Here is a 19,949-nt window from a genome sequence, read left to right as displayed (position 1 = left end):
TCATGAAATAGAGGTCCGACTGTAGTATATCTATTTCAGCTAACGGTTTCAATATACATGGTTATTCATAATTCCCTCCGCCTGTAAACGCCATTTTTCTTTACTACAACTGGTTCAGTGGTACATGTTACTGCCATCTACCGGCAACTGCTTAAATTAAAACTTGAATACTTTCGGAATAATTTCATATGTTCTTTTTTGCTATATTCGTCTTCGTTTTTTTACTATAACGCTTCGAAACTCCGGAGGGAATTATGAATATTTTATGAATTTTTACGTTAACTTTTCATACTACCTAATTTAAATTAAAAATAATTTTGTTTAGAAAATTTTCTACGCTAGTATGCTATGTTTTAGAATTTCACTTATTTAATAAAATAGTATTAAAAGCTTAAAAGATATTGGACGATATTTTAAAAATATTTAAGGCATCTGTAACAGGCAGGTGTGAAATGAATATGATATCTTTCATCTTAATCCAATAAATATTTGCATTCAGTTTATGTCTTCGAACGGAATTATGCCATATCACAATGATTTATTCATTTACTGTTTATTCTAAACTGTTGCCACTCAACCGAGTAATATTGTGTTTTCATGCGTGTTGAAACCTTTAAGTGGTCTGTCGGAACATTATTTACAAGTGTCTGATAATTTTTTCTCCGAGTTAATTTTGTACCTAGGAAGCTGCTCAACTGTGTCTTTATATCATGGAACGTTCTTGAAGTCCACTGAACTCTGGTAAATATTATTTCCAGGAAAATTCAAATTTTGCGAAAAAAATTTATTATTTTCCTTTGGCTAAAACGAAGACTTAGATAAATAGACAATCTAATAAATTATTATTTATTTTTTTTATTTTTCATTCTACGAATTTTAAACTTTCAAAATATAACTATGAAAAATAATAAATTAAGTCAAATTTTGAGATTGATGCTATAGGATATAAGATTTCGAATGAATATAGTCTTTCATAAAATTATACATAAAAGTTTAACAAACTTCTGTATCAATTTCTGTATTAAGAATTTTGAGATAGGTACTGTAGAAAAAAGAGTTCGAATGAATATAGTCGTTCATAAAATGATACATAAGAGTTTAATAAATTTTTGTATCGATTTTTCTATTAAGAATTTTGAGATAGGTACTGTAGAATAAAGAGTTCGAATGAATATAGTCGTTCTTAAAATGATACATAAGAGTTTAGTAAATTTTTGCATCGATTTTTCTATTAAGAATTTTGAGATAGGTACTGTAGAATAAAGAGTTCGAATGAATATTGTCGTTCATAAAATGATACATAAGAGTTTAATAAATTTTTGTATCGATTTTTCTATTAAGAATTTTGAGATAGGTACTGTAGAATAAAGAGTTCGAATGAATATAGTCGTTCATAAAATGATACATAAGAGTTTAATAAATTTTTGTATCGATTTTTCTATTAAGAGTTTTGAGATAGGTGCTGTAGAATAAAGAGTTCGAATGAATATAGTCGTTCATGAAATCATACATAAGAGTTTAATAAATTTTTGTTTCGATTTTTCTATTAAGAGTTTTGAGATAGGTCCTGTAGAATAAAGAGTTCGAATGAATATAGTCGTTCATAAAATCATACATAAGAGTTTAAGAAATTTTTGTATCGATTTTTCTATTAAGAGTTCTGAGATAGGTGCTGTAGAATAAAGAGTTCGAATGAATATAGTCGTTCATAAAATGATACATAAGAGTTTAATAAATTTTTGTTCCGATTTTTCTATTAAGAGTTTTGAGATAGGTGCTGTAGAATAGAGTTCGAATGAATATAGTCGTTCATAAAATGATACATAAGAGTTTAATACATTTTTGTTTCGATTTTTCTATTAAGAGTTTTGAGATAGGTGCTGTAGAATAAAGAGTTCGAATGAATATAGTCGTTCATAAAATGATACATAAGAGTTTAATAAATTTTTGTATCGATTTTTCTATTAAGAGTTTTGAGATAGGTGCTGTAGAATAAAGAGTTCGAATGAATATAGTCGTTCATAAAATGATACATAAGAGTTTAATAAATTTTTGTTTCGATTTTTCTATTAAGAGTTTTGAGATAGGTCCTGTAGAATAAAGAGTTCGAATGAATATAGTCGTTCATAAAATCATACATAAGAGTTTAATAAGTTTTTGTATCGATTTTCCTATTAAGAGTTGTGAGATAGGTGCTGTAGAATAAAGAGTTCGAATGAATATAGTCGTTCATAAAATGATACATAAGAGTTTAATAAATTTTTGTTTCGATTTTTCTATTAAGAGTTTTGAGATAGGTCCTGTAGAATAAAGAGTTCGAATGAATATAGTCGTTCATAAAATCATACATAAGAGTTTAATAAGTTTTTGTATCGATTTTTCTATTAAGAGTTGTGAGATAGGTGCTGTAGAATAAAGAATTCGAATGAATATAGTCGTTCATAAAATTATACATAAAAGTTTAATAAATTTCTATATTAAATAGTTTGACATTGGTGGGGTTAATTATAATTCAAATGAATAGAGTCGCTCATAAAATTATACATAAAAGTCACACATATATTTAGGATATTCTTTCTACTCATTACCATAGAAGTTCCAACAAATTTAAACAAATTTCTACCCTATTTCTTATCTGCTTTTAAAGAATAGATGAATAGAAGATCATCATCATCAAAATGTATCTGGGAGCCTGAGCGCTTTTCCCAGATGAATAGAAGAATGGCGGACTGTGCGTTATTAATATTTTTTTAATTCTAAAACAGTAGAAAAATTTAGGCTAAAATTTTATTTTTAATCTAATCAATTTGATTAAAATAAATTTCATTATCCCAACGCATATAAATACAAATTTGATAAATTCTGATAATCAAAATGTGTATAGACCATAAATAGCGTATTAGCAAATAAACAAAAATTTTATAAGAGAATGTCAATTCAGTTGGTATTTCATTCACTACCGCTACAAAAACTTCAACGCAAGAAGCGCGAAAGTTCAACCTCTTCTAACCCCAGGTACCCACAAACTGGAAAAATTAAAGAATGGTTTCTGAAGACTGATTAAAATTTCATAAAGTTAACTTCTAATTTAGTTTTATAAAGTAAGTTATGACGTTTCCACACACCATGATAAACGAAATGAAAATGTTTTTTTTTTTTTTTTTTTTTTAAAGATATCAAGCGTCGAAGCCAGAAATATGAATTCGATCCCAGAAATATGAGTGTTTCAAAGAGTGCTTATTTTTCATAAGTTAGCTACCTCTTTAAAGTAATATCAAAGACTCTTTTATATCAAGCCTAAAGGGGTTAAGCAACCATTTAAAGTGTTTCGTCCGTCAAGGGTTTTTCGTAATTAAACTGATAAGTTTAATCGATTGTTTGTTTGTTTCCGAAAGAATAAAAATACTTCCTCATTCTTTTTTCTTCTTTTTTTTGTTCCAATTTCCTGAATAAATTCATTATTACTATTTTTCAATTTACAACAGACGCGCGGTAAAATGTATGACTCATAAAAACAGATTCTGTCAACAAATGAGGTCATTAACATTTTTCTCTTCGTGAAGCGTTTTTCAGAATGTATAATAAATTAGTCACTGTCGTCAACTTCTTATAGCTCTAAACTAGTTCCATTTTTTACTCAGAAACTAAAATGGCTAACATGAAGCCCTCAAGAACTCACTTTCCTATTCCAGATTAGCCAACTTTCCCAAATTATTTAAGATGGCAGCCAAATTTATGCTTAAACATTACGTCTGAAATGTTTTTAACTCTGTCGCCATCATATGTCATACGTCCGGCGTCTTTGTGTGCGCATGCTCGCCGTCGCATACCATGCGACGAAGAGAAAAATTGCATTATTGAAATTGAATTCGTCGCTACTTATACATCTCTTTAAATCTTGCGATTATTTTTGTATTTTTGAATACTGCTAAGAGATGGCGCCACTAGTTTCCCTTTTCTTCATAATTTTTGCTGGGAAATTTCCCGGCCTGAATTGAAATCAAAATCATTTTGCACTTTCTGTAATTTCGCTTTCATTAGTGCTACCGTTGCATGTCAAAATAGTTACGATAGTTTTGTGATAAATGTAGAGATGCCAACTGCTCCGGACACGCTAAAATAATTAAAAAACGGTTAATAACTACAAACTAAATTTTGCAACTATTTGACTATTTTCGCTTGCTTTTTAAAAGGTATAGCATGACATAACTACTATAAAGTGGTGAATTACATAAGTCTACGAGTTATTTAGAAATAGTGGTGAATAAAAATCTACTAAATTGAATTCATTAAACCAAGAAACACAATTGATAAACAACTACTTTAAAATATTTATTTGCTGTCCGGAGCAGGTTGGCATCTCTGTAAAATGAGCATTTTTACGCTCAGATGCCCAAGTAAATTTTAACGATAAAGTTGTTTTAACGGTAAGGTTGGAAAATTATTTTCCAAAATAATTTTTACCTAATTTTAATAATTATTTTATGCAGATTTTTATCTTAAAAACATTAAAGCAATAAAGTGAATAAATATGTTATCTCAGTATATTTTTTAAAGATTAAACTTGGAGGCATTGTGGGGAAAACTGGAAATCGCAGGGAGGGGAAAACTGCGAACTCTGTATCCCCTGAGCTTCCACGGCTCCTCAAGTGTTATTGATTCCTTATTTTAACCCCTATGACGAATGGGTATTCAGCAAGTAGTTAATAAATCAATAATACTGTAGTATCGACAGGAGTATGTACCGATCCTCTCGCAATGGGCAACTAGCTTCAATGAAGTACACATTAGAAAGTTAACACTGAGCATATACTCACAGCTCTTGTTTTGTTTTGTTCACACATGAATATAATGGCGTGAGTATCTGTTCCATTGAGATCTGTATATCCGAGGACATCTTCCTTGCACGTACTCCATCCACTGGATGCCTATAAAAAATGGTTGTTTTAAGCATCACTAGAGAATATATTGGCGATAAACGAATGTGAAAAATATACTTAACAATGCAAAATCTTCATTTTGCTTCAAAAAACTATGAAAGTGTGTAAGGTTGACATGTTTCGGGCTCTTGAAAATAAGCACCCATTCTCAAGACTCCCACTCTCAGAAATAAAACTCTTGACCGATTCAGCAATTCTTGAGTTTCATTTGGTTAATTTTGAGAATAATTTCGCCACGAAATCGCGTGATTTGAGACAATTTTGAAAAATTTGAGAAAATTGTGATTTTTTTATACAATTATATATTTTTACAATTATTAATCTGATTGAAATTTTGTTATTGCTAGGAAAAACGCACTTCAAAAAGCATATATTATCTGAAACGATCCATAATTTTAAAACTCTATTTTATTAAAAAAAAAAAAAGCCCAATCAAAGATCAGTTTTATTTTAGGTTTAAAAAATGAAATTAAACCTAAAATACGACGCATCTATATCAATATTGCTACCACTTTAGATAAAAATGGATGTAATGGATTGCATTGATAAGTAGTTTTTTACCACTTGAATATTTTTAGTGGACATTTGAGAGCTTCGCCTATTGAAAATCGACAATAAAGATTCGAAAACTGATAGCATATGTAGAAACCCGATACATGCTAGATGATAATTATCATAAATTGAAATAGCTGGAAAATTAGGAAAGTTTCAAATTGCTTTAAGTAGTTTGCAACCACTTGGATATTTCAAGTAAACATTTGAGAGCTTCGCCTATTGAAAATCGGCAATAAAGGTTCGGAAACTGATTGCATATGTAGAAGCCTGATGCATGATAATTAGCATAAATTGAAGTGGTTGCGAAATTAGGAAAATTTCAAATTGAGTTGATAAGTTGTTTGTTACCACTTGAATATTTTTAGTGGACATTTGGGAGCTTCGCCTATCGAAAACAGACAAAAACTTTAGGGACCACCCAATAATTGAGCATCTCAGACAATAATAGTTAAGAAAATTGTAACGAAATATAATTATTTTAGGTCTGAAAATCTTTTGTTTAAGTTATAGTTTCCCTTTTTTAAAACTGTTGAAAAATATTTCAGAAAATGATAATTAGCAAAAAAGTGTTTTTACAAGTCGAAAATTAGTTTGCTAACACTTAAAAGCAGGAAAGATCTAATTAATAGATTTTACATACAAATATTTAAAAACTGATTTGATACTGTGTGTAAAACAGATTAAATTCAACATTAAAAATTGAGATTTATATTTTTAACTCATTACTATTGTTGCTACTACAAAAAAAAATAGTTTTTTAACCAACATATCAACAACTATGAAAAGCGTTTGTATCTTATTTATTTAAAGAATAAAAGGTACACTAACACTGAATTTTTTAAATTCATTATATAGCCTCATAATAATATGAACATACAACAGTATAAACCCATAATAATATGAACTAATAATAATTGTTTAGACTCATAAAAACATTTTGAAAATATCTATTTAAAACGGAAAATAACTTATTAATATTTTTAAGAATATTAAACAGTAAATAATTTATATTTGTTTTTATAATTAGCTTTACGTTCATTTGTAACCTGTCAACTTATGCGATTAAATTGATTAATATAATTGTTAAATACAATTAGGAATTATCTTTATTACTAAATAAAATATCTTTGGCGTAAAGCATTGGACGAGTTTAAGTAACCAAAAACTACACAGAAATTTCGTAACACGAAACTGAACATGAAGTTGCCATGGTAACGAAGCAAAACGATTTGATTTTAAGTTTTATCTCAATAGAATCAGAAACTAAATCTGTAAAATAAAATATTATAAGATCTTTGATTGGCATAGTTTTTAATTTTGATGTAATGACATAGGAGAGATTTTGGAAAGCCTTACGATTTCCTCCATAACTAATGTTAAAGCTATTTTAACTCCAAGGAGCATGCTCACAAATTTCCCAAAAATCTGCGTGACGCTAAGGGGTAGAAAATAGGGTTAGCGTTATGGTTGACGAAAGACAAACTCTATGCAAAATCTCTCCAATATCGTCAAGAAACTGAAAATGTGTTCATATCTATAATGGATGTTGGTGAACGGCAAAGTTCCCTAGAATTCTATTATTAATGTAATATTTTAGTCATTCATCGAAAAGAATTCGAAGAATTAAATGTTTGAAATTAAATACAGTTTTTATCTCTCTACATTAAAAAATTGCTAACAAAGTCACTGTTTTGGTTGTTCGACTTTGCATTTTTATTTTGCTTGCGTAAAAGTTATGAGATTTTTAAAAACTTGAAATTTCAGTGGTGCGTATAAAAATGTTCTTGGAATACGATGGAATTAGAAAAAATTAACACTAGATAATTAGTTCGAGTATTCGTTCGAAACTTGTAGTAAAAAATACCATGCGGACCACTAAGCAGTTATTTTTTTACCGCTAAGGCTTGAAACCCTGCTAATCTGCACATTATGGCTAGATAATTATCTGATTAACAGTAGTGCGCTAATGTGCGGAATCAAGATTATTCCACAGATTACCTAGGTTATGTGAACATTAACTTTTTCCATGGCCGGGCTAGCCAGGTTGGCAGGGCATTGGACTCGCGTTCGTGAGAATGGGAGTTCAAATCCAACCGGGCGAATACTTCCCGTGTAGTCAATAGTGACCGGTGCACGTCGAATCTGTCGGGGCACAAAGTCCTCCATGTTCCCATAACAAATTACACCTCTGAGGGTACTGAATTGGAGATTGATCGTTCTCAGGTTCAGGTCAAAAATACGATCTGAGGACGAATGAATGGATGTATAGTAAGGTCCGTCCTCTAAACGGGTGTGACGTATGGGTGGGGCAAAAGTCAAATTCTTGGCCATAGATGGCGCCACTGGAAAACAAGAACAATCGCACCCTTGCCTTAATGGCCTACGACGATAACAACAACTCTTGGCATTCAAAAGGCTTCTCTAAGAAATTTTCACCAATAAACTACTTTCCACTTTAAATGTTAAAATTTTACGTTTCATTGTTTAGTCACGGCTTTTCTCAGTGTCTTCTAGATATTATGTGGTAAGTCTATAATCAAAGAGTTTTGTTTTGAAACGTTTAGTGGTGGCTTCGAGTGAAGAATTCTAGATGGCAAAATACAAAATCTGAGCAAAATCATTCGAATAGTACCTGAGAAATCGAATTTTAAAAATACGACTATTTTGAAATTCGATTTCTCATGAACTACTCGACCGATTTCGATTAAATTTTATATTTTGATAGGTAAAATTACATTCGTTAAAATGATGCAGAAGAATGATGTATGATGCAGAACCTTACAATTCTAATTTTTTCCGACTATTATTAAATAAAATAATAAAAAATAATAAATATTTACTAAAAGTTATTTTTTGTGTGGAATTATCTTTGGATATACAAATTTTATAATTGTGTACAGAAATTTTTCAGTTTGCTTAAAAAGCCTAATTTTGGTCCTCTCTCCTGAAATAAATATTAGGACCATATTACCTAGATTGCAGCTATTCCTATTTTAGAGGTCAGAAATCCGAATCCATAGAAAAAAAAGGTATGTTTATTAAGAGAAAGTACATTTTTGTATCTGATTTAGTATTTTAACATATCGTCTGCATTAATTAATTAGAAATTTTCAAGTCACCCCCAGATAATTAAAATTGAATCTTGGGAACGTGAAGATCCGATCATTAGATCAAAAGTTACTACATTTTTATTTTGTATGCATTGTATGTTACGGTAGTAGTAACTATTCAATCAATAAAAATGAATTGAGTTTTTATATCTTCTTATGTTTTTAGTCGTCTGAGATATACCTGCTAAATCTGAATTTGGTACCCGAAAATAATTGCTACTGCAGCGCGTCAGCCTATTTTCTGGTAGATGCATTAAAATAAGAATATTAAATAATAGTTATTTAAATGTGGTCAATAATTAAACGGCATTCCCTAAATAAAAGTGGTAATTTATACGCTTGTTTATCAGATGTAGCATTATTTGTTTTTAAAAAAAATTGAAACTAATAAGAGAACACTAGAATGGTATACACACTTTGAATTTAAGTATTTTAACAAAGCGCTTAAATAATCAAAATTTTTATCATTAATTTAAGTAAAAAAGCAAGTCTCATACTATTAATTAAATTTGCCTTGCTATTTATATTTAATTTATTTATTGAAATTCCTATTGAAAGTTTCCAATGTTTATGTGAAAAAATGTGTACTCAGATACACAAGAGAATGTTTATTTTCGATTTTTGAAAAATTTTAATGTATGTTTTCCCTGGTTGCAACACTTAGAGAAAAATTATGCTGTAAACCCCTTTCGAAGCAACTTTAGACGTTTCTTAGTTGATTTATAGACAACAAACACTGCTTAAAAGGAATTTAATCAAATGGAAAAACGAAATGCGAGAGAATATTTCGACATGATTTTTGAATTATTTTAATTAATGTTTCTCCTGGTGGAAAATTCTGCTAAAACTCTTGCGATTCAACTTACAGGAAGTTGTTCTAAAGATAGCAAACGATTTTTAGAAGCCATTTAACAAATAAACCTTTTAGTGTAAATTGAGGAATACTAGGCTCCGTAATATTCTAAATGGGTTTTACTTCATGCTACGACATAGAACGCTATAGTTCTATTTCTATACGACATAAATTTCTTATATGGTTTAGAATCCAGACAAAATTGGGGCGCTGTTTATTATTGTTTGGATCGAATTCGATATGCTTAAAAGAAGAACCAGTCTGGTAGACAGCGCAGGGCTTCCTTTTACTAAAGAGAATCCCATTACTTCTTAACTGTAATTACTAAGAACGTTATTCCATCCATAATGATGGGAATTAGAATAAATACTGAGAAAACCATGGTGAATACTCTATTTTAGTGTGGAAGATTAAATGCTTGAGACTTTACGAATGCTATTCGTTATTTGAGTAGAAGCTTCTTAAGTAGAAGCTTCTTAGAAAACGAGCACAATTATTCTTAGAAGAACATTAGAAAAATAAACAATAGAGAAAATATCTCAACTAAATTGATTTTGATGTGCCTAATTAAGAATTGTACGGGTTTTAGAACAATTCTTTTTGAAATTTTGAATTATTATTGAAACTGAATTATTATTGAAATGCAAACATTATATTTTGTAAAGAAAGTGAAGCTCTTTGTCTGATGATAATGCAAGTGCCAATCGTTTTTTTGCCGCAACAAACATAATTTATCAAATTATTAGAACAACCAACTGCATAAAAGGAGCGAAAATGTTCCATTCAAATGATTTTGAGGTGTTTAATTAATTACCACGAGGGTCTTATTAAAAGTTTTCAGGGCAGTTATTTTTATCAAAACGTAAAAAATTATACTTGTAAAGGAAAGGAAATTATTTACACTATTTCGAACATGCTTAATTTAAGAAGAAAGAAATTAAAAACAGGTAGAAATTTTTTCATACCAATATTTAAAAACTGCTTTATTTAAATTCATATTCTTAGAACCCTCGCTGAGATTCTCCAACAAAAATATATATTTTTTAAAAAATGTTAAGAAGTGAATGTTCTTTTAGAAATTTTGGTATCAGTTTCTTAGTTTCTCTAGTCATTTTGATTTAACTTATACTTGCCAACTTTTTGAGGGTGATTTTCCGAAGTGATTAAGAAATGGCAGTTCAGTAAGAGGAATAGAATTTCAAACTGATCATCGTCTACTATTAAGAATTTATACATACTAGGACTGGACGCAACAATATGGAAACGTTTCTATATGAAATCCAGAAAAACAATCTTTATTTTAGGAGAAAGTGTTTTGAAAAATTTTATAAGGCAAAACAGCTGGCACAATTTGATAGTGCTGTAAGCTCTAAAAATATCATTTCACTCCTGCAAAATAACTCGGATCAACCAAAATAAGGAGAGGAATTCGATAGCTTCTTTCTATCTTTAAAGCCAGCTATTTTGAAATTATTCTAAACGAATGCAATATACGAATGCTTTTGAAATTATAGAGGAATCAAAAAGTAAAAAAGCCTTTTTTCTTTCTAAGCTCATTTTGATCAATGTAAAATTTACATGGGTAAAAAAGACACTTTTTCTAAAAGCTCCAAGCTCCATTGGCGCAATCTTTCGAATTGCTCCAACAGTTTTACTACGATCTTCCAAAATGTTTGTTGCTAAAGGAAAGATTGTTTGCAGAGAGTTTTTATCGATGTGTTTCCATAATTTTGTCCAACCCCTGTTTGTCTGACTTATTTATGTGTAGTGACAATTGTAATTTTATATTAAATTTTTAATTTCAGAGACTTAAAAGATTGTTAAATCTTGTGACATTTACAGGAGGAATATTTTCAGTGACAATGATTTTCAGTGACAAATTTCTGAAAGATAATCAAGTATTTGCACAGTGAACTATCTATTTTTTTTTTAATATTTTGCCAACAATTTGATATTTCATAGGGGTGTCGAAACTTAGAAAAAGTTTGGATACCTCAGGCTTAAGGTATTAAGAATTTTCTAAAAATTAAGCTGCACTTTTTAAGCAACTAAAAACGTAATTGTCTAATTAATGTGTCTTACATCTAATATATATAATTCTCTTACGTGGCTCCCAAATTTCGTCTGTATTTCTTTTCCGCCGGTGGCAACGTTTGCTTTGTTTTGTTAACGTTACTATTTCTCTTACACTGCGAATCGACCAATGATTGCCGCTAAAAATGTCACATGCCAAATCTAGCTGAGGTGACTCAACATATAGCGCCTTTAAAAACGGAAACTGAAATAACCAGAGAGCATCAGCTGCGACAATCTCATACTATTAAGCTAGGCAGAAGTGAGTAGTCTTTGTCGATAGATCTCTATTTCAGTATTTTGTCGAAAGCGCTTTTTTTCACGAATTTATATATTACGAATTTATTTGACGATTTTTGATTTATATTACGAATTATACTATAGCACATTTCTAATAGGTTTAACGAATTACATGTCATTTATTTGAATTCAAATTTATTTTAATGACTTAGTATTTACTAAAAAAGATGTAATTTTTTTAAAAAAAAAGTTTTTTATATGGATTTGAATGATTGTTTTGAATTCTTAGAATTTTGTGCATTTGCAATGTGCCTAAGTTAGTAACGAGCGAAGCGAACTTGGTTTGCGAGCGTTAGCGAGCAGGGGGCGCAGCCCACTAGTATTTTTAGATTATTGATTTATTTGGTAAGCAAAACAATTTAAGAATTAACTTTTAAAAATAAGATTTATAAGTTATAATAACATATTACTTTTAATATTTAATTTAATGTTAAATATAATTATAAGTTATAAATAAGTTGCCACCGCTAAAAGAGTTTTCTCTCAACGACCATACTAGTATGCACCTATAGATATCGAGCAATATTCAGAATAATTATTAGTATTTCAGTAAAAAATAAACAATCGTTGCATATAATGGAATATTATTTATGATGTTGTACTTTTGAATGTTGTTAAATATATATGCTGTTAACATAATTTTTTTAATATTCAGCGAAATTTCTTAAGGGAATGAATATACGGCTACTATTTTTTAACTTACAGTTAATTAATTTCTGTAGTGATTGGATAACGGTTTTCGTCAAAGCAAAGGCAGAATTTCATAATGAAATTAAAGTAAGTTAGTTAATCATCATTTATTAATGATTGATTCAAAATTTCTCAACCGTAAGATACAAAGTGGAAAGTTAATATTATGTTTTGAAACTACGTGAACTGTGTGATTAAACAGGTTTTATATAGGGATTCTTTTTCTTTTATTTTATAATCGTCGTTGAACAACCGACCCAATTTTTGAGTTTACGACTACTAATGTTCAACTCCATAGCCTTGTCATTTTAAACCCAATCCAGAAGACAAGGGAACTCCTGGATCAAGTTTTGGAAGAGATTTGCCTTCGGGAGAATTTTTATGATGGGACTAACCAACATGAAGAGGAAAAAATCGTTACAGGGAGAGGAAAATCACGAAAACCTCCCACGGTTAGCCTGGTGGCTAAGGGACTTGTAACACGTAATACCACTTAGGATATTTCACGTCAGCACCGTGCTCAGTGCAAACTGGTCGTGGAATTCGTATCGACCAGCCAATGGTGGGATTCAATTCCGGGTCACCTGATTGGGAGGCGTGTGCTCTATCCCCATAGCAACCACGGTTTATTATACATGGATTTTTATATTTTATTTTGTAACCGTCGTTGAAAAGTCGACCCAATTTTTGAGTTTACGACTATTAATTGTTTGCTTGTTGAGAATTGATTGAAATTGTTTGTTGAGAAGACTTAAACATTGAAAACAAGACATTTCTAAGAAACTGAATAATAAATTAATCAGTTTTTTGTTTTGTTTGTTATGAAATTATTAATTTATGAAACTATTTTTTGAAGTGTTAGGAAAAGTGTATAGATAAATAGTAGTGATAAAGTAGGTTTGCAAAAAAAAATTGCTGAAAATTAAATATAAATTGTTAGTTGAGAAGACGCAAACATTGTTAAACAACAAAATTTTAAAGAACCTGAATAAATGAGCCTGTTTTTGTTTGTTTGTAAGGAAATTATTAACTTATGAAATTACTAGTACTTATGAAATAAGGTAAATTAATAACACATTAACAGAAAATTATGAATAAATTATTTGTTGACAAAACGGATTTAATTGCTTTGCTGTTATTCGTTTAGTTTAATTTAAAAAGCGTAAGACAGAATTGCATCAATAATATCCAGCAATAAATTAGCATAATAATAATAGTATTTACTGGAAAAACAAAAACATTTGAAACTGAAAATTTTATAAAAATTTAAAATTTCGAGTAATTGGTTTGTCTCATATTTTTGTTTTGTTCATTCACAGATTTATTATCTTCATTAAAAAATAAAGTCTCACACGTTTTAATGATATTATAGTCTGTAATAATAATAATAATAATAATAAAGTGGAAAAGATAACTTACTTCGGATGAGAAACCTTCTTTTCCACAATCCATGAATTTTTCAAGCTGCGGTTTTGTCAAATCTAAAAAAAAAATAATTATCAATATCATTAAGATTACACGTAATTCAAGTTTTAATAATATTCCAACGTATAAAAATATTGAGTCTATCATAAAATTCTGTCCATGCCCAATTTTGAAGCAATGGAAAACGCCTTTTAAGAGAGAGTCATTATTTTTAAAATAAGACAAAAATCTGATATTTGATAGTTGTATTTTTGGTTGGTTTTATATTTCCTGCTATTGAAATAGGTTATGAAAAATGAATATTGTGCAAGTTTGAGTTCCTAAAATTTTTTTCTCTCCCCTATTGAGAAGTTCAAAGTTCAAGGTCAATTCTTTAAAAATGAAATATAAATATGTTTTAAAGGATTCATCTAAAGAAAGCAACAGGACCCAAAAGTTTTGTCTTGTTATATTATGTTAACTCGGTGCTGGTCACCGGTGACCCCATGTCCTTCAACATGTTAAGACGGGAGAAAAAATCCCCAATCGCAACGCCAAGAGTTTTAAATAAGCAGTGACTGAATTGTTTCTAACGACACTTAAGTACATGAGAAGTTGGTTGGCGATTTATTGAAAGATGAAATGCCCCAAAACAAAGCCAACCCCGCATTAATAATATCAAATTTTAAATAATTTGGCTACAGCTTAATCACTTAAGAAATCGTGGGAAATTAATATAACCCTGTAACTGATACATTTTTGAGGCTAGAGAAATAAAGTAGTTTAAGGAATAAAAAGTTCGAAATTAATTTTTAATGAAATATACACCACAACATATACTTTTCAGAATTTAATTTGAAACTTACACATTATTACTGGAAGCTAGGGAATAAATGCAAAGTTAAAGTTTTTAATACCAACACAGATTATTCTTTGTCACTCAAAAATCAATAAAAAATAAGTCAGTATAAAATCAAATCAGGTTATTTTTATTTTTTCAAGAAAGAGAAATCTTTGTTAAGAATTAAAACTCTCAACTATTTTATTTACTTTAAAAAGGAAAAAGGATAATATCTTAATATATATTAGTTTTCAGTTCTCTGTTGCCGATCTATTATAAAAAAGTACTTTTGTGACGGAAAGTTACTGCGTATTTATAATCAGACAGATTTGAAAATTTCTAGTGTTAGCTACCACTTCAATTCTACAATATATATTTTTTTAAATTTTAGATCAAAATACAGCTATTTATTTCATTAACACTTTCATTGCAGCAAAAGCACGTCTTTCTGTTACCTTCCACGCTAAAATTGAAACAAAAAGCAAATTTCTTTAATACTTGTATATTTAACTTTAAAAAATAATAATCAATTGTAATCAATAACAATTTTCTCTTTTTACTTGTGTTAAAATAATAAAATGAAAATAATAATCTATTACAAATGTTGGTGAATAAGTCGCTGGAAACGCTACTATAATATTAAAAAACTTTGTGTAGAGGACGAGTTATCTTGTCTCTAGCGGGCAGCGAATATTCCTGGAAGACGAGTTATCTCGCCCTTCGCTATGAAAGCGTTATTACATATAAAGATGATGAGACTTTGTCATGTTTCTGCATGATAAAATTCAGGAAATAAATAATTTGAGTAACAAGGTTAAATCATTTTTGAAAAAACTCATGGAAAATTTTTCAACCATAATCATGAAACTTAAAATTGGTATCTAAGAGCATTGAATAACTTATCATTTTTGAGAAAACTCATGGAAACCTTTTCAACCATAATCATGAAACTTAAAATTGTCATCTAGGTGCATTGAATAACTTTTAAAATCTTTTTTGAAAAAACTCATGGAAACCTTTTCAACCATAATCATGAAACTTAAAATTGGTATCTAGATGTATTGAATAACTTATCATTTTTGAAAAAAATCATGGAAACATTTTCAACCATAATCATGAAACTTAATATTGGTATCTAGGTGCATTGATTAACTTATAAAATCATTTTTGAAGAAACTCATGGAAACATTTTCAACCATAATCATGAAACTTAAAATTGGTATCTAGGTGCATTGATTAACTTATAAAATCATTTTTGAAGAAACTCATGGAAACATTTTCAACCATAATCATGAAACTTAAAATTGGTATCTAGGTGCATTGATTAACTTACAAAATCATTTTTGAAGAAACTCATGGAAAAATTTTCAACCATAATCATGAAACTTAAAATTAGTATCTAGGGGCATTGAATACCTTATATAATATTAAATGAATAAGGTGTGAATAATTTTTAAAATACTAAATGCAATATAAATTTATGAAGATAGACTGTGTTAGTCATCTCTTCAAAATTTATTCTGTTTTCATGTTTTTGATTTAATGTTTTTGCTCTCTGGTTACTTTTAACTGCTATTTGAATTAGTGTACTTACTAGATTATTTAAAATACACCGTATAATATTTCTATGTAATAGTAAACAATCCTGAAATATTGTGGTTACTAAATATTAAGTTATGAAGATTTTAAATTTCGGAGCGATATATTTTGATGTCCTATCGGAGTACAAATGATTAACCTTTTGGACCCGAATTTGGTATTACAATTTCGTTGTAAGTTTGTTTGTTTGGCACAGTGGTTCAAAGGGTGCTATACCAGAAGCGTAACCTTTTATGACGAATTCTGTTCCACACGCATTAGCAATTTAAAATAAAGTGAATTCAGATAATTTAAAAGAAATCTATCAACCTTCAAAAGCTGAAAACTTTTGTCAAAATACAAAAAAATTATGGTAGAGTAACTATGTAAACTATGTAAAGGGAAGACCTGAAAATTTAAATATTCAGTTAGTAGCCAGTGGCCGGTAGGGTCTAATGATTTAGTAGCCACTTCTTCCTCAAACCTAATGAGTCGGTGACTGATATCGATAAGTTCTTTTGATTTGATATACACTTTTTGAAAATCTTTTTTTTTTTTGTTGCTTGGATTAAATTATTAAATCATATTTTTAAAAAAAATTCATATTAGAAATACACTGCGGTTATAAAAAGTTAATTCAACAATGAAAATGATACAAATATGGGACAAAATTTAGTTAAACATACTGATTGTAAAAAACCTTTTTTAAAAATATTTGGGAAGGCAAAATACATTTAAAGTATAGATTGCAACTTTCAAATGTGTGAATTGTTAAAGAATTCTCCTCCCATTTGAATCTTTCCATCACAAATTGATAGATTCTGAAGAATCAAAATTTTCAACCGAGACAATGGACAGTTTAATGAAAATTCTGTTTTAGATCATTAAACGATTTAAAAAAAAAAAAAAAAAAAAAAACGATGGGAAAAAGTGATCGACTGCTGATTTATTTTAAGTCGCCACTTTATTCACCTGACTCGCCATGTGGCGAGTGTTTATTTCCAAGACTATGAAGAGGGTTCGCAATTTAATTTCTTAATTTTTGCATATTTTTACGAGCCGCTTTTTAGATTAAAAAATTACACCACAAATATTTTTTATTTTCACAACATTGTGGCATTTTGTGCAATATTCTTAATTGGCAATGAAGGGGCTAGCTCAAGATGAACAAAACTTGACCCTATTATCTTGGATAATTGTTACAAACTGACAAGAGTTTTAAAAATAGCATATTATTCTTATTTTATATGATGACAGAGACTTCATAGAACAGTCTTAAATGTTTCCGGAACATCGAATTTCGATAGAAAATTTTAATCAGGCCAGAACATTCTTAAGCGACATACTTTAGTTCTTTGTTTATTAAAGAATAGCGGTTGCTAAACGAATCAAAGCAATTAGTTTTACATTTATAACGGCTTGTAACATTTGTTGAATTAGTATTGCCAGTCTGGCTAGAAAGCAACGGAAAGGGTTATAAGAAGTTGCAGTTACAGATGCTGCTTATTAGATTATGATTAAATAAGCTACGGTTTATCAATAGCCTTAAACCATAAATGATACTATTGAGTTTCACAGAATGTAAATGATACTATGAAATGAGGCTTCGATTAACAGATTCACTCATAAAAACTATGTAAGTAAAGCCTGTTCATATGACTGAGACTGGATTCATTCTATTCTTGTTGTTTTTCGAAGGTATGTCGTCATAATGAAATAGTGCTTTTCAGCGATTAATAAGCTATTTTTATAACTGTTGTGAATTTGCAATAGTTATTCATGACTGACTGTTTGGTTTAGTTTTGTTAATCTTAAGCCTATGCTAATTATGAAAATATAGCAAAATAGAAATGCGAAAGAAAGCCTGGTGTCCTGAGAATAGATGTGATCTAATATTTTGATTTTTTCCCCTTCTTTTTGATATTCGAAAAAGCACTCCAACTCTTAAAAAGTACGCTCACAAAAAGCTTAAAAAATTCAGAATTATTAATTGATTTTAATGATTTTCATCTAGTAGAGAAAAATATCGCCAAATTGGCGGTTTTTAAAGAAGCTTAACTTAACTATTTCAGCTATTTGGCAGAATAATTCCTTGAATATATATATAGTTTAAAATTCTAGTTTTGCTACAACTCTAAGGCACTTAAACTGCGGTTATTTTTTATTTTTCTAGACGAAAGAGCATCAAAAACCACGCTTAATTTTTTTTTAGATAAAATAAAAAAATATTTATATCATAACAAAATCCTAGATCTACTTTCAAAGACAAAACACCTCATGAAGAGATCTGTCCACTTACCGCAAAACATGTTCATCTGAGCAGCGGCAAATGCAATGGCGGTAGTAACCACAATCAAAACTAATCTCCAATGTTCCATGGCAAAGTGCAATGAATTGCTGGCAAACAAGAAAAAAGAGAACGAGTGAGGAAGAAACTTTCTCAGATTCGAAGCTATGCCAAAGTAGGTTAACTCGGGTTAAATGGAACGTTTTGTCCCGCCTTACAATTTCGTCAAAATGACTTTCTCTCTTCTCAACAGGAAACAGATGAAAGTGAAGGTTAACCTATCTTTAGGTAAGGGGAAAAAATTAAAAAAACACGAAATGTTTGATCATGGATTTCAAAAGTATTTGCTTTTTGCCGTTGGCAATCACCGGCAATTGGATTTCTTTTGTATACTTTGTAATCGTTTGTTTTGGCGAAAATTTCAATTTAAATAGCACTTCAAAAGTGACATTGTTTCTCTGGAGATCAGTGGATATATCTGCTTGTCTTTAGTTCTTTAAAAGAAGTAAAAATCATGATTGGAATGCATGTTGACATAGCTGTCAACAGTTACGGATTGTCCGTAGTGTTTCATTTTTATATTTAAAGTGGAAATGAATCTTATAACTTTTTTTAATTTTCGGATTTATAAATTTAATTTAATATAATTTTTACTATAACTAAATACAAATAAATCAATATTACATATACAGAGCTATAATAAGAAAAGAGAAATCAAAAATATAAAAAGCTAGTTATAGGCATGAAAATGAACACATATATACATATGATTTTGCATTACATAAAACCGACTGCAGCAGAATTACAGCTTTCTATGCAGATGACACCGGAATCCTCATAAAATCCAGAAATCCAAACCTTGCCGTTGAAAAATTATAGGTGCAAATATATAAAATAGAAGTCTGGCGCATCAAGTGGAAAATAGCAGTTAATCACAAATTCTAATTGTACAAAATAGAAGATTTAAAATATTTCCTCAATGCCAATCAAAAATGCTTAATGATAAAATACCAATAGTTAAAAGCAAATTACCTTGGCCTAATCATAAACAGCAAACTTACATGGAATGATCACGTCAAAAGCATTATAGACAAAGTAAACACAGCAATAATAGTCATACAAACTCTAATTTACAATTAGAACATGTCTCTAAAATTAAAGAAATTACTCTATACAACAATGGTCCATCTAATACTTTCCTATGCCTCACCTGCCTGGTCAAAAATGCCACAGCATCTCATGAAAGAACTTAACCAATTTCAAAGCAAGATCATATAAGAAAAATCATCTGTGCCAGATGGTTCATCCGGAATACAAA

General features: G+C 29.5%; 1 protein-coding gene across 1 annotated transcript in view; it reads right to left on the bottom strand.

Annotated features, from left to right (window-relative positions):
- LOC107455159 (uncharacterized) overlaps nucleotides 1–18,899 on the bottom strand; it is a 29,081-nt gene extending 10,182 nt beyond the window's left edge. Inside the window, exons 1-3 of the mRNA XM_016072629.5 lie at nucleotides 18,644–18,899; nucleotides 13,941–14,002; nucleotides 4,818–4,928 (exon numbers count right to left, since the gene is read on the bottom strand). Of these exons, the coding sequence (XP_015928115.1) occupies nucleotides 4,818–4,928; nucleotides 13,941–14,002; nucleotides 18,644–18,722 (252 nt within the window). The 5' untranslated portion in view covers nucleotides 18,723–18,899. The remainder of the gene's footprint in view (nucleotides 1–4,817; nucleotides 4,929–13,940; nucleotides 14,003–18,643) is intronic.
- Nucleotides 18,900–19,949: the final 1,050 nt, after the last annotated feature.

The sequence above is a fragment of the Parasteatoda tepidariorum genome, chromosome 9 (genome assembly GCF_982258835.1).
Source record: "Parasteatoda tepidariorum strain Cologne lab strain chromosome 9, Ptep-v5.0, whole genome shotgun sequence".
Classification (NCBI taxonomy): Eukaryota; Metazoa; Arthropoda; class Arachnida; order Araneae; family Theridiidae; genus Parasteatoda; species Parasteatoda tepidariorum.
The sequence above is the reverse complement of the archived record's forward strand: the minus strand, read 5'-3'. Positions and strand labels throughout refer to the sequence as shown.